The following is a 16,250-nucleotide window of genomic DNA, read 5'->3' on the forward strand; positions in this document are numbered from 1 at the left end:
TAATTATACCTACTCCCCACATCCGAATCTCCCACTGATGCTCAGCCCCAAGGTTCGGGCTTGGAAGGAGTGGTACTAGTGAGTCCATTTCACTGCAGAACCAAGTCATATTTTTCTGTTAATTTACCAGTAATAAAGCTGAGGTTTTGTTTTGTTTTGTTTTAAGATTTTATTTATTTACTTATTTGAGAGAGAGAGAATGTGTGCATGCACAGGCAGGGGTAGGGGCAGAAAGAGAAGGAGACAAAATCTTAAGCAGACTCTCCACTGAGCCCAGAGCCCAATGCAGGGCTTGATCTCAGGACCCTGAGATCAGGACCTGAGCCAAAATCAAGAGTCAGACACTCAACCAACTGAGCCATCCAGCCACCCCAAAGCTGAGATTCTTATTTCCATCTGTTTGACTCTTGCATTTTATTTTTCAGTTATTCCCAAACCTGAGTAAAGTCATACTTCTGTAGTCAGAGAAAATGTTACTTTTAAAACTGCTCTGTGTGCAAATACTATTATTAATAGCTACTATTTACTGAGCACTGACCTTGTTACCTGTATGATGTATGTCATCTCAGTGAATTTCTATAATAATCTTACAAAGTTGGTTCTACTGCTATCCTTGCTTTTGTAGAAAACCAAAAACAAACAAACCAACTAATGTTCAGGGAATCTGCTGATCATTGTGGGTTCAGATCTGATGCCTCAGGGGTAACCAAAAAAAAAAAAATGGTTTTCTACCTGAATTTGCAAAGCACTGAACAATTAGAATAGTGAGAATGGAAAGGAACAACTGTGGACACTCCCTTCTCAGAGTTTCACATCCTTTGTTTACTAATAAAAGCCTGTTACCAACCTCTTACATTCAAGCTGACTTGTATTTGCTTGTCTAACTGAAAGCTAGCACCCAAACTCACCCCATAGCCTGCTGTGGGAAGAGCAGATAGATACCTCTGTGGGAAACCGATCCCTGCTCTACAGAGATGATTTTCAATGGCCTCCCCAAGTCATAGGTGACTTCAGGTGACAACCATTCAGACATTCAGTCCACTTTGTGATCAGCAGTTCTCTTGGCTACATCACTGTTAGGGAAGAAAAACAACTGAGCCTTCTGGAGATGTGGCCATCAGGCTGGAAAAAACAGATTTCTTTTTTTTTTAATAAATTTATTTTTCATTGGTATTCAATTTACCAACATACAGAATAACACCCAGTGCTCATCCCGTCAAGTGCCCCCCTCAGTGCCCGTCACCCAGTCACCCCCACCCCCCGCCCTCCTCCCCTTCCACCACCCCTAGTTCGTTTCCCAGAGTTAGGAGTCTTTATGTTCTGTCTCCCTTTCTGATATTTCCCACACATTTCTTCTCCCTTCCCTTATATTCCCTTTCACTATTATTTATATTCCCCAAATGAATGAGAACATATAATGTTTGTCCTTCTCCGATTGACTTACTTCACTCAGCATAATACGTTCCAGTTCCATCCACGTTGAAGCAAATGGTGGGTATTTGTCATATCTAATGCCTGAGTAATATTCCATTGTATACATAAACCACATCTTCTTTATCCATTCATCTGTCGATGGACACCGAGGCTCCTTCCACAGTTTGGCTATTGTGGACATTGCTGCTAGAAACATCGGGGTGCAGGTGTCCCGGCGTTTCATTGCATCCGTATCTTTGGGGTAAATCCCCAGCAGTGCAATTGCTGGGTCGTAGGGCAGGTCTATTTTTAACTCTTTGAGGAACCTCCACACAGTTTTCCAGAGTGGCTGCACCAGTGCACATTCCCACCAACAGTGTAAGAGGGTTCCCTTTTTTCCGCATCCTCTCCAACATTTGTGGTTTCCTGCCTTGTTAATTTGCCCCATTCTCACTGGTGTGAGGTGGTATCTCATTGTGGTTTTGATTTGTATTTCCCTGATGGCAAGTGATGCAGAGCATTTTCTCATGTGCATGTTGGCCATGTCTATGTCTATGTAAAACAATGTGATTCATCATATCAGCAAGAGAAAAACCAAGAACCATATGATCCTCTCATTAGATGCAGAGAAAGCATTTGACAAAATACAGCATCCATTCCTGATCAAAACTCTTCAGAGTGTAGGGATAGAGGGAACATTCCTCGACATCTTAAAAGCCATCTATGAAAAGCCCACAGCAAATATCATTCTCAACGGGGAAGCACTGGGAGCCTTTCCCCTAAGATCAGGAACAAGACAGGGATGTCCACTCTCACCACTGCTATTCAACTTAGTACTGGAAGTCCTAGCCTCAGCAATCAGACAACAAAAAGACATTAAAGGCATTCAAATTGGCAAAGAAGAAGTCAAACTCTCCCTCTTCGCCGATGACATGATACTCTACATAGAAAACCCAAAAGCCTCCACTCCAAGATTGCTAGAACTCATAGAGCAATTTGGCAGTGTGGCAGGATACAAAATCAATGCCCAGAAATCAATGGCATTTCTATACACTAACAATGAGACTGAAGAAAGAGAAATTAAGGAGTCAATCCCGTTTACAATTGCACCCAAAAGCATAAGATACCTAGGAATAAACCTCACCAAAGAGGTAAAGGATCTATACCCTAAAAACTATAGAACACTTCTGAAAGAAATTGAGGAAGACACAAAGAGATGGAAAAATATTCCATGCTCATGGATTGGCAGAATTAATATTGTGAAAATGTCAATGTTACCCAGGGCAGTTTACTCGTTTAATGCAATCCCTATCAAAATGCCATGGACTTTCTTCAGAGAGTTAGAACAAATTATTTTAAGATTTGTGTGGAATCAGAAAAGACCCCGAATAGCCAGGGGAATTTTAAAAAAGAAAACCATAGCTGGGGGCATCACAATGCCAGATTTCAGGTTGTACTACAAAGCTGTGGTCATCAAGATAGTGGTACTAGCACAAAAACAGACACATAGATCAGTGGAACAGAATAGAGAACCCAGAAGTGGACCCTGAACTTTATGGTCAACTAATATCCGATAAAGGAGGAAAGACTATCCTCTGGAAGAAAGACAGTCTCTTCAATAAATGGTGTTGGGAAAATTGGACATCCACATGCAGAAGAATGAAACTAGACCACTCCCTTTCACCATACACAAAGACAAACTCAAAATGGATGAAAGATCTAATTTTGAGACAAGATTCCATCAAAATCCTAGAGAAGAACACAGGCAACACCCTTTTTGAACTCGGCCATAGTAACTTCTTGCAAGATACATCCACGAAGGCAAAAGAAGCAAAAGCAAAAATGAACTATTGGGACTTCATCAAGATAAGAAGCTTTTGCACAGCAAAGGATACAGTCAACAAAACTAAGACAACCTACAGAATGGGAGAAGATATTTGCAAATGACGTATCAGATAAAGGGCTAGTTTCCAAGATCTATAAAGAACTTATTAAACTCAACACCAAAGAAGCAAACAATCCAATCATGAAATGGGCAAAAGACATGAAAAGAAATCTCACAGAGAAAACAGATTTCTAAAGATTATTGCTACCTATCCAGATGTTGCTATTAAAAACCAAACTGATGAGTTATCTCTCCAGTTGCAAGGTGGGGTGGGAGGTTGCCAGGGTTACCAATACTAAGATTGAAAATGGGTGCTTGTTGCTGAGAGAATGAGCTCATGAAATAATCCTTTGAAAATGAATTTTACTCCAAAAGCACTGGGTTTCTAGTCCTACAGAAACCACCTGTCTGGTTCCAGGGTGACCCCTAATGTCTTGCAGATGTTTCAAATAGAATGTTAGTATAGAAAATCCCCGATGGCATGCCCCACTGTGCTGCAGTCCTGGGCAGAAGCCTGTCTTGATGCTCACGTCCAATGCGGTCACTCAAGTTCTGACCTCAGCCTTTCTTCTCTGTCTTCCCTTTGCTATGGCCATCTTATTTGGCCACAGGATTTTGTCAATCATATCTGAGCAGATGACTTCCAAATCTACTTCTCCATCCCTTTTTCAAGAGCTCCCAGTCCCAAATTTTTTCCCTGTGTGAACAAATTGCAGGTTACTTTAAACTCTTTATGTTTAAAACTAAACTGGTATTTTTACAAACATGCTTCTCCTATCATCAAAGAGACTACTCTCCTTTCAGACACTTCTCTTGAAATCTTACATCATCTTTGTGATTCCTTCTTTCTTAATCTTCATATCCAATGAGTTTCCAAGTACAATGTCTTTTTTTTTTTTAAGATTTTGTTTTTAAGTAATCTCTATACCCAATGTGGGGCTCAAACAACCCCAAGTCAAGAATTACATACTGGAGACCTGGGTGGCTAAGGGGATGAGCATCTGCCATTGGCTCAGGTCATGATTCTGGGGTCCTGGGATCAAGTCCTGCATTGCTCTCCCCTCAGGGAGCCTGCTTCTCCCTCTGTCTATGTTTCTGCCTCTCTCTCAGTGTCTCATGAATAAACAAATAAAATCTTAAAAAAAAAAAAAAAGAGTTGCACACTTTACTGACCGAGCCAGGTGCCCCCACTCAATGTCTTTGGATTTCACTCCTCTTGTATTCCCATGTCCACTGCTTTGATTCAGTTTCTCTCCCCCCTTTCTCCTGCATCAGTGATCCAGCACCATGGGGTCCTTGCCACAATCCTCACTCTACACTTCTTCATCTGCTGCTACCAGAGTAATCTCCCCAGTGTTCAGTTTCAGCTCTACCATCGTCATCCTCAAAACCTATCTTGGGGGTGCTTGGGCAGCTCACTAGGTTAAGCATCTGTCTTCAGCTCAGGTCATGATACCAGGGTCCTGGGTTTGAGCTGGGAATCAGGCTTTCTGCTCAGTGGGGAGTCTGCTTCTCCCTTTGCCTCTCCCCGCACACCCCTACTCAAGCTCTCTCTCTCTCTCAAATAAATAAATAAAACAAACAAAATTTAAAAAAACAAAACAAACAAACAAAAATCCTTTCTTGACTTCTCATCACCTACACAATAGAGTCCAGGTTCCTGGGCGTGGCATTCATCGTCATGTCACATGACATTCATCGTCATGTCACAGCATTCATTGTCATGTCATATATATATATATATGATTTTATTTATTCATGATAGACACAGAGAGAGAGGCAGAGACACAGGCAGAAGGAGAAGCAGGCTTCCTGTGGGCACCCGATGCGGTACTTGATCCCAGGACCCCGGGATCACACCCTGAGCCAAAGGCAGATGCTCAACTGCTGAACCACCCAGGTGCCCCACAGCCTTATGTACTCTTTTTATAAATCCTATGAGCTAGCCCAATGTTTTTCAATCTCTTTATTATTGTACCTCCAATATTGCCCTTATTGTGAATGCCTATTCAAGCCAAAACAGATCATTTACTAATCCCTGAATATACCCATGAATATATCCTTGAAAATATCCCTGAAGATTTTCTAGCTCCCAAAAAATTTTGCTCACTTTGGCCATTAGTCAGAGGAGTTGAGGGGTTATGAGCAAATTCCTAGAGCATACTTCTCCTACTTGGTGTACTGTTTCCCTGGCCTAAATAGACACACATCTCCTCCCACAACCTTCAACTTCTTCCTATTGAAATCTGACCTTTCATGTGACAACCCAAATACCATGTCCTCTCCCTGATCCACTCAGTTGGAACTAACTTCTTTCTGTGGTCTCATAGAACTTTCTTGATACATTTATTATGTTGGCCTTTGTCATGTAGTTCTTTTTCTGTGTCATCTCCCCAAGCTTTCCAAAGACAAGGAGTATCTTCTTCACAGCATACAATGCCCTCATACAGTAGGCACCAGAACATGGTAGTTGAAATCAATTCACTGATACACCAGGAACACAATAAAAGCCTACCCACATGAAGAAGTTCCATATGTGTGTGGAAGAAATGAACATGTTAATAAGTAGAAAAATGGACATCATATATAAGCCACACTCCTAATCCACCATTATTAACACAGAGACTATTTTAAAAGGAGTTCCATGTATTGTACAACACTGGCGAGCCGAATTGGTTGCTGCTTCAGAGAAATAACAAACAGCCACCCACAGAAATGGTTACCTGCCTAGGCATGTCTTAAATAACAATGATCAAAGTGAGTAGAGAACCCAGAGGCCAAAATGTAAATAGTCATTTTTGACATTATGTTTTTGTTACAGATACAAAAATCTTTATTGGGTTTATTTGCCATGAAAGGAGATGATACATGTGCAAGTACACTTTACTTTAAAAAAAAATATTTTATTTATTTATTCATCAGAGACACACAGAGACATAGGCAGAGGTAGAAGCAGGCTTCCTGCAGGGAGCCCTGTGCATCACTGGGCACTGGATCCTGGGTGCCATCCATCTGTAGTGTCTGGACTTTCTAAATTTCTCTGAGGGCAAAGCATCCCTGATGGGACAAAACTACCCTCTTGAGCCTTGAGGACCTGACTGACCCCAAGGCCGTGACCGTCCTGACCTTTACTGCCCACCTGCATGTACCCACTGATCTTAGTTCCATATTTTTCTCATCTAAACCTGGAAATATTTTCAATACCTTGGAGGCAATCTTTTGAGATGCTAGCGCACCATCTTCCCAGTCTTGGCCTAACCAAAATAAATCCATTTTTTCGTTTCTCTGCCTTTGGAATTTGTCAGCAGCTAGTGGCCACATCTGGGCTGTTTGGGACCCGTGGAGCCAGGCATTCCTGCGCCCCAGTGCCCCGGCTACAATACTTTTTTAAATGTATGTATAAGACACATTTAGAAACTTCCATCATATCTCAGAATAATAACTTTCTAGGAAAGCTATTTCTGTGGTTTCACAGGATTACATTTTGCTTTAGTCAGAGGATTAGGTGTTTGCAAGTGGCACTCGAATTACTTCTCTGATATTATGAGGAAGATTATCAATTCTTACAGAAAGCTACAAACAGGTGATTTTCATCATCCCTTGCCCCTGGGCTGTCTTCTCCTAAGATACCGTAAACCATTTTGTGGTTTTTAAAAGTTTTGGGTTTTTTTCACCTAAAGCTCAATAATGACTTTTGTAGGGGGATGAACTGGAGGCCTTGGGGGGCATGGGAGGCGTGGCAAAGAACCCATCCCCAAGGATACACTAAATTTAGCCCCTCGCCTGGTCAGGTCCCACAGTCACCTGTGCATCAAGCTCAGCCCTTCTGGGTGTTTCAAGCAGGGTAACTCTTGTGCCAGATCTAAAGCTCCTACTGCAACTCCACTTCCCATGGGCTCTTTACTGCAAAGGAGGATTCGTTGTGGATCTCACTCCTCGTCACCCCTTCCACTAGACCGGCTGGAGTCCTGAGAGCAAACAGCAGCGGCGAAAGCAAATACTGCATTGGCGCCAATCCCTAAACTCAGGCCTCACTTAGGTGCGGAAATAAGTAGGATTGTCACTTAACACGTCGGATCCGCGCGGAGAGGAGCCGGGAGGAGGAGACGAGGGAGGACCCGCCCCTTTGGAATGGGATTGGTTCCCTGCGTCGGGTTTTGCATCTGGGTTGGGTCTGGGTTGGCAGAAGCAGTCATTAAGGTGTTGTCGAAATGAGCCCTGGAGGTGTGGGCTGTTCCCTAAGTTCGGGGTTTTAGATTTTCCGAGGGGCGGACTTCTTATTGGCCATGGGATCAAGTTCCTGAAACTGGCCTCCTTTACCTTGAAAAATGTCCTCGTAACGGGCGGCGCCGAGGAGCTTAAGTGTAGTAATTCCCACGCAGGAGAGAACATGACGAAGGTTCCTCAGGGGTTTGATTTCAGTTTCTTAAATGACGAAGAAGCCAGGAAGATCCTGCAGGTGCTGGAAAGGAATGAGGCGCTGCAGAGGGCAGAGAAGGACAGGATCAGGTACCGCGCCGCTCCTTCCTCGGCGCCGCGGGAGGCGCGGACTCGTGGCCGCGCACCTGTCGGGCCTGGGACGGCGCCGCAGCCGCGGGGAAAGGCGCGCTCGGTTCCTCCCCCGGGGACCGCGGACGCTTGGCTGGTGCCTGCCCACGCGCGGCGTCCCGGACGCGCTGGCCCGCGGGGGTGGGTCCCGCAGGGAGGGCGGGGGCCGCGCTGCCCCTCGCGGTGCGGGCAGGTGCTTGGGAGCGGTCCTGTGTGAGCGGTGCCGCCAGCTGCTGCGCCCCGGGCGGGGACACGGGGGTGGCAGTGGGCCGCAGGGGCCCAGATGCGTGGGTCCAGGATACGTGGGCGGCGACGGGCCGAGGGGTCGGGGACGCGGGGTCCAGTACGCGAGCGCGGCGGGCGGGCGCGATGGGGCGGGGGTGGGGGGGCGCGCACCCTCGGGCCTCGGTGCGGAGGGTCCCCGGGCGGCGCGCCCTCCCCCCGGAGACACCCCTCCGCACCCCACGTGCGGGCGTCCCGGGAGGAAGAGCAGCTCCCTGGCGGCGAAGCGGTCCCGCCCCAGGGCCGGGGCTTCAGGATCTCGCCTTGTGCGGAGTGAACCGGCCTGGGACTGGGACCCGAATGGGGGGTCTCCTTGCGTGGGGAGCAGCTGCTGCGAAATCTCACCCTTGGCCTCACTGCACAGGGCTGCAGGGGAGGGATTAGACACCAGAGGCGGATATGGGCCGGTGATTGCCTGGGATGTCAATTAACCAGTTTTTCTCCTGGGAGAGTGTGGGATAGGCCACACTGAATACAAGGACTTTCTCACCAAGTCTAGAATAGACCCGTTCAAGGCCTTGTCCAACTGACTGTGGAAGGAATTCGGGGCATCACTCAGACCAAAAAGTGTGTCCTTAATGGGAATTTAGAAAGCCATTTTGCTTGCAACTTCTTGGTGATGTCGGTTCTAGGTTTCCACTTCCTTCCAAAGTTTCTACGGCCCACCCCGGCACCCCCTCCCCCCCAAAAAAGTCCCAAAATACTCTTCACATAGGAAATCCTAGTTAGTCTTTATAGAAGTGATTAGAATACCCTGAGCTCAAAGTCCCATCTTCCCTCATCTCCAGCAGATACAGCCCTTACGGGGAGAAATGAATATTTGAAGTGCGGGGATGTGTATTTCACACCATCATACTCTGCTTTTCAAAAAGTAGGCTCCATCATTTCCTACCTGTGTGAGCACAGTATGTCCACACCCACTCACATCCACACGTGCCCTACACACAGGCACGCCCAGCCTCGAGGAGGAGAACTTTAGTATGTAGTTTGTTTTCAACACGTTTTCCAAAAGAACTAAGGAACTAGTGGCTCTCGGTGTGTGTCTTTGAAAGTGTTTATTGTCTCTAGAGAGGATGGGTCTCCTTAAGTGATCCAGTCCATATGTATTTGGGGAAATTAGGGGAGAATTAGGAAATAACAGGAGGGAAGAAAGCTTCAACGTGAGATGTTATCATCGGCGTGGCTTCTCACGAACTGTGGTTCTAGAAATAATAAGATTCTTTAGTTTGATTTTCATTCAAGAGAATTTTGACTTCTATTTGACCCGGTGCTCCGGTTGTGTTTCCTGGGGAGCCGCCTTTAGGGGGAACTAGAACTACAGCTAGGTGCAAGGTCATCGAGCTGGGCTGTAAAAGGAAGGCTGAAACACCCTTTCTGATTTCACTGCACTCATCCTAACTGGGGCATGAACAGAAAAAGGCATAATGCTAAGACAAAATCAATCCTGCTAACTATTAAACTGTTAAAAATAATCACTCCAATAATTTAAAAAACATCACCATTAAAATATAAAAATCATTTAAGGACAGTGGACACTTGGGCCAAATGCTCAAGGCAATTTTTTCTAGTACTTTCTTTCCCTCTGGTTAATTCCTGAATCCCACTGTCAGACACCCATCACAGGATAGCCATCTCCCTGGCGTTTTTTGGTGTACCAGCTGACGTGCATGGGTTTTAGCAGATAATGGCATGAGGAGAAGGCCTGAGATAACATGTCAACTTGGCTGCCTCTGCTCATTTTCTTGATATGTGTGATCATATTTTCCAAATCAAAAGTCAGAACACATGACTTATCATCCAGGAGCATTATTTAGGAGACAGTACAACAGGCTTGTGTGAGAGACTGGGAGGTCTTTTTGCTGTGCAGGTTTGCCCTGTTATCCAAAAATAAAGCATTTCCTTTGAAAGCCTCAAAAGTTCAGATGGCATAAAGCAAAGAAGCAATTACCATGCATTTATATGGAAAAGTTTCTGAGCACTCCCAAACACCAAAAATAAACTCTTAGGCTTTTCTGAAACCGTAGGACACATCTTGATAAATCATGCACAAAATAAATCAAGATAAAGCACAAAAGTCTACAAACACAGTTCAAAACTACTGTGGCTTAGGGTCCCTGAGTCATTCAGTGGGTGGGCTCTTGATTTGGGCTTAGGTCTTGATCTCAGGGTCATCAGATGGAGCCCCACAATGGGCTATGCACTCAGTGTGGAGTCGGCTGGAGATTCTCTCCTCCCTCTGCTGCTCCCCTGCTCTCTCTTTTTAAAGAGATTTCTCTCTCCCAGGAAATAAATAAAATCTTTTAAAAAGTTAAAAAAAAAAAAAAGTAAACCACTAAAAAAAACTGACAGCATCTTGGTGCTGAGATGCTGAGTATAGCTCCTCCAGGAAGGAGCTTGGCAGTGCCATTCTGGCTGCTTGGGGTATGTGCTGCCTCCTGCAAAACATATGCTAAATTCTTTTTTTTTTTTTTTTTTTTTGCTTTTCACCTTTTTTCATAAAAGCAAAATCTTTTTCAGGTTTAATTTTTTGGCAAAAACAGGTATTAATGTAGGTCTTTCATAAAAGTGAAGTAGCCTAATGCTAACTATAGAAAATCGGGTGGGGAGGAGGAGTACTTGAGAAATATTCTCAAGATGCCTTTCTTTCTTTCTTTTTTTTTTTTTAAAGATTTTATTTATTCGTGAGAGACAGAGAGAGAGAGAGAGAGAGAGAGAGGCAGAGACACAGGCAGAGGGAGAAGCAGGCTCCATGCAGGGAGCCCAACATGGGACTCGATCCTGGATTTCCAGGATCACGCCCTGGGCCACCCGGGCGGCCCGATGTCTTTCTTTTTTAAAAGACTTTATTTATTCATGAGAGACATAGAGATACACGCAGAGAGAGAAGCAGGCTCCCTATGGGGAGCTTAATTTAGGACTTGATCCCAGGACCCCGGAATCACAACCTGAGCCAAAGGCTGATGCTCAACCACTGAGCCATCCAGGCGTCCCTCAAGATGTCTTGGCTAGAATATTAAAAGACCAAATGGAGAAGTTTGGAAAGTTTGCTGGTTGGGGGACAACTGAAGAATTTAGTTTCATCTATGGTAGACTTGAATGTCTTACAACATATTTAAGACCTGTTGTATAGTTAGAAACATTGAACTACAGTGTCATGCAGATCCAGAGATGCCCAGAGATTAATGTGAGAGTAACTGAGATCACCATGAGGGCTAACAGCCACCACCACCACCACCACCACCACCACCACCACCACCACCCCGCCCCCATAGAAATGCTCGTGAACACACAGAACTTCCTGAGATCTTCTCTCATGGATACCAGATCTCTCTGGCTCCAGCTTACTTGGGAAGGTATTTGCATTAAATATTATTATGTTCCTGATATATAAAGAGTTTATTCAAATATTGAAGAAAAACATCAAGATTCAAAATGATAAACAGGCAAAACACAAAAATAAGGTGTTCATGCTAGAAGATATCCCAACTTTGAATGAAATATTGCAGGAAAATGTTCACCCACACAATAGCTGAGAAATGAAGTATTTAAATGAAGTATTTAAAAATAACAGAAAAAAAACTGTTGGTGGGGATGGGCATGAAATGGATAGATTCAGCATATTGTTAGTGGTGTGCAGTCCTCTTGGTGAACAGTATGGTGCTACCTATAAAGATATGCCTTACCCTTGACCCAATCTCCAATTCTTGCATATTTCTCATCAGTAGGAGGCTGAGGTAGGAGAAGGTGGCCACACCAGCATTTATCAAGGCATTTATGCCTTTTAGTAATTACTCTGATAATGACAGCCAACATTTATGGATCTCCTATTGTATACTCGGCACTGTACTAAGCATGCTACATGTATTTAATTAATTGGCCCATAACCCCATTATGTACACAGTTGAATTTCAATTTCACAGAAAAGGAAACAGCTTAACAAAGGTTGAATACCTTGTCCAAGTTAAGTGAAAGCCAGAATTTTAAAAAAACATATTATTTATTTATTCATGAGAGACACAGAGAGAGAGGCAGAAACATAGGTAGAGGGAGAAGCAGGCTCCCTATGGGGAGCCCAATGTGGGACTTGATCCCAGGACCCTGGGATCATGCCCTGAGCCAAAGGCAGACATTCAACCACTGAGCCACCCAGGTGCCCAAGGGCCAGATTTTAAATCCAGATCTATCTCAAAATGCTTTTACCCATCAGCATTGAATAATCCTCACCACCATCCTTTGGGGTAAGTAGTGTTGATGGCTTTGTACAGAAAGGAAACTGAAATGTGTCAAGGTCATCACACAGATCCTATGAGACAGAGCTAGAATTTGACCCAAATCTGACTCTTTCCACTATACTGTATTTTTCTCTAAGGGAAAAGAAGACATATACCCACAGATATTCATTGCAGTATTACGAAATGACAAAATAGTAGGAAAATAATAGCAAAATAGTGGAAAATTTCAAATCTAAATGTCTAGTAAAAGTGCAGTCATAATGGATAGTTATGGAGATAATTGTATCTTACCCAGTGTGATATTTTAATTTTACATTTTCTGACTACTTTGTTGTCAAGGTTATATAGACACCTCAAGAATTGTGGGGAAATGCATGGGAAGCATTGTTCTGTTAAAAAAAAAAAAAAAAAGCAGAACACAAAATACTGCCTGTGTGTTGCTGTAGTTTCTTGAAAATAGGCAAAACAGGAAAAAAAAAAAAAAAGGCAAATATCTATGCTTCTCCTTTTGGTGAATCTCTGGGGCAGCTCCCAGCACGTGTCAAATAGGCAGTGAGTGTTTGCTGGAAGATAGGGGCTTGCCCTGACAGCCGTGAGGGCATCTTGTCTGCACTGCCAGGATGGGGAAGGGACAGGTAGGCTGGGCAGGAATGCTGGGCACATGCCACCCCCAGGGGCTCTAGGAAGCCAGGTGAGTGCAAGGGTATTGGGTTCCTGGTCTTAGGGGACAGAGACGCCACGGATAGGCAAGGTGCCTGCCTGTAATAGGCCTCCAGAGAAAACTCCATGGGGGAATTCATGGCCTGCAGGGGCCAGGGCCAGAGGCTTCTGCAGTCCTAGCTTCTCTCCTGACTTCTCACTCTCAGCGTGTTTCCCCAGCTAGATGGGGTTCCTCCCACCTCTGAACCCCGTAGCACACAAGTCTGTGTCACATTTATCCGGTTCTGTCCTGTGAGTCTGGAATCTGTCCTACAGAAATACTTCAAGAGCCAGCTCAAGAGGTAGAAATGACCATGAAATTCCAATCTGACAGTTCCACTCCTTGTGGAGAGGGTTTTTCCTGGGGGTATTTACTTGGGAATGACTTCTCAGACCCTGCACAGGCTGTGGTTTTAGCCACAGTGAGAAAAAAATGGCTGAGAGTTTGAGTCACCATTTATTGGCAGGTGGCAATTTTCCCTGTACTTCTCTCACATCTTGGAGGAAAGTGTGTGTGTGTGTGTGTGTGTGTATGGGTGTGTGCATTCACAAACACACATAATATATATGTATATGTACATACATATTTAATATATAGAAACTAAAAAGCATCTTACTTTTTTCACGTCTTTGAAAAACACAACTACCTACTTCTCATCCCCCACACCACCCCCAACCCCACCCACCCCTGCCTCCTAAATGTAACTGAAATAAGTACCAAGAGATTGTATCAACCACTCAGCTCACAGATGTCATTAAATCAAAAATATTTATTTTTCCTATTGCAGAAAACTTAGAAAGTATAAGGTGGCACAGCACCTGATGTAATCAAAGTTGTAAAATGGCATGTCTTAATTTAGACTCTGTTAGCTAGCGGCAAGGCTGCAGCCCAGGAGGGCTTTCCAGAACTTAGTTTCTGAGTGATGCGCATCCTGGAGCTGTGGCTCGGTCCCAGTGGGACTGTATATATCAAAATGCTGAAGTGCCTGTAGCTGTGGACGCCGTAGCAACCTGCAGAGGTTAAAAGCCGGACACACGGTGTCCTGTCCTAGGCTCTCTGCCTGTCCTCTACTCTCCCAGCCAGTGAAGTCTGCCGCTGGCTAACAGAGAGACTTTCAGGAAACTTCGGGATCCTATTTATGGGACATCTGTACTGTACTGCCAGACGCTGTGTTGGCTCTGAAAATACAGCAGAAAATAAAAACCTAGATTCTGCCGCAGATGGCTTCGGTCTGTGGTTGGTGGTGAGTCCTATTAGAGGAAGTGTGCGTGTAAGGGTAGCTTGCCCTCCAGCAGCCCTATGTGGCCTTGGGGAAGGCACCATGAGAATCCCCTAGAAGTTACAGGGATGCCATGTAGGCTTGTGTGTTCTGATAATTTAACAAGATGTGGGATTACCATTGATCTCTCAGGTGTCTACAGTTTCCAGTAACATCCAATTTAGCTCATTCCTTTAATCCTTGGGGAGATCTTTCTCTCAATCACTTTCTTGTCTAGTTACTGCGGTGCATTGGTCTCCCTGGGCAATACATGTGGACCGACCATCATGTTACAGTTTCATACCCCAAGGTTTGGGGGCTGTGTGACATGATAAGTCCTTCAGCTTTTCAAGTCTTTCATATTTGTTTGTTTTTTGTCTCATCATAATCGATAGGGCAGGTGTTTCTGTCTTTTTCAAAAGCTAATGATAACAGCAGTAGTAATAGCTAATATTTGCTCTGTGCTAAACTCTTCATGTGCATTTGCTCATTTAATTCCCACAACAGCCTGATAAGTGAAGGGATATTTTTTATCTCCTTTCTACTGAGGGAGCTCAGGGAGGGTAAGTAACCTGGTTGAGATACCAGTGCAGGAAGTACTGGATTTGCGAACTCCGTCTGAATTTAATTACTGCACAGTCCTGCCTCTAACCATGGAGCGTGAAGAGGTTGATGTGATTAGCCACACACTGCCCATCTAGCTTGTGACAGCATTGAGATGTTTTCATGTCAAAACTCTCTTATTTTTGCTAACCAGGACATTAGAGAACACACAATCCTAGGTTGCCATGTGCTCTACTAAAATTTATTATTTAGGAAAATTGCCTAAGGGTTGCTAGGATACAACTAGTGGAATCTGCCATACATAGGAAACACTGTAGGCAACCAAGTATGTTTTGGAAAGCATGTATGCATTTTGTAAGGATATGCTCCAAACTGTTACAGGTGGCTTGAACATGATATTTAAAGGGACTCTAACCCAGGGCACCTGGGTGGCTCAGTGGTTGAGCATCTTCCTCAGCTCAGATCCTGTTCCCAGAGTCCTGGGATCGAGTCCCACATCGGGCTCCCTGCATGGAGCCTGCTTCTCCCTCTGCCTATGTCTCTGCCTCTCTCTGTGTGTCTCTCATGAATAAATAAATAAATAATCTTTTTAAAAAAAAAACAAAAAAAAAGAATGCACCCTAATAACTTCATTTTCACTTGAATACCTCTGTAAAGCCCCTATCTCCAAATATGGTCATATTCTGAGGTATTGGGGGTTAGGACTCTATGTTTTTTTGAGGACGCAGTGTAACAATAAGACTGGTTCAGTATTTTGAAATAAATTACTATGAACTTACCATACAACAGTCTAAAGAAGAAAAGCATGATTACATTAATTGATGCAGAAAAGGCATTTGACAGAATTGAATGTGCATTCATGATAAAAACTCTTGGCAAGAAAGAAATAGAACCTGAGGCATCTGCAAAAATATTTATAGCTAACATCATACCAAATGGTCGAAGACTGTATTTTTTCTAAGATCTAGAACAAGGAAAAGATGTACAATCTCATCACTCTTTTTTTTTTTTTTTTAAGATTTTTATTTATTTATTTATGAGAGACACAGAGAGAGACAGAGGCAGAGGGAGAAGCAGGCTCCCCGCAGGGGGCCTGTTGCAGGACCTGATCCAACAGCCCCTGAGATCAGGCCCTGAGCCAAAGGCAGACACTCCACCGCTGAGCCACCCAGGCGTCCCCAATCTCACTACTCTTAATTCAACGTCATACTTAAGGTCCTAGCAAGTATCAGCCAAGGCAGAGAAATAAAAGACATACATATGAGAAAGGAAGAAATAAAATTATCCCTATTTGCAGATGACATGATTGTCTACCAAGAAAATCCCCCAAAAACATCTACCAAAAAAAAAAAAAAAAATCCTAGAACT

The 16,250-nt window shown here is 44.1% G+C and overlaps 1 protein-coding gene across 3 annotated transcripts in view; it reads left to right on the forward strand.

Annotated features, from left to right (window-relative positions):
• Window positions 1–16,250, forward strand: part of EXPH5 (exophilin 5) — a 92,930-nt gene that overhangs the window by 13,889 nt on the left and 62,791 nt on the right. For 2 of the 3 annotated variants that reach the window (XM_049110003.1, XM_025465624.3), the window contains exon 1: window positions 7,483–7,807. The exons of the other annotated variant lie outside the window; for it this stretch is intronic. In XM_049110003.1, coding sequence (XP_048965960.1) covers window positions 7,689–7,807 — 119 coding nt within the window. In that variant the 5' untranslated portion in view covers window positions 7,483–7,688. Of the gene's footprint in view, window positions 1–7,482; window positions 7,808–16,250 lie in introns of those variants that run through there. 3 annotated transcript variants of the gene reach the window in all.

The sequence above is a fragment of the Canis lupus genome, chromosome 5 (genome assembly GCF_003254725.2).
Source record: "Canis lupus dingo isolate Sandy chromosome 5, ASM325472v2, whole genome shotgun sequence".
In the NCBI taxonomy this organism is placed as follows: domain Eukaryota; kingdom Metazoa; phylum Chordata; class Mammalia; order Carnivora; family Canidae; genus Canis; species Canis lupus.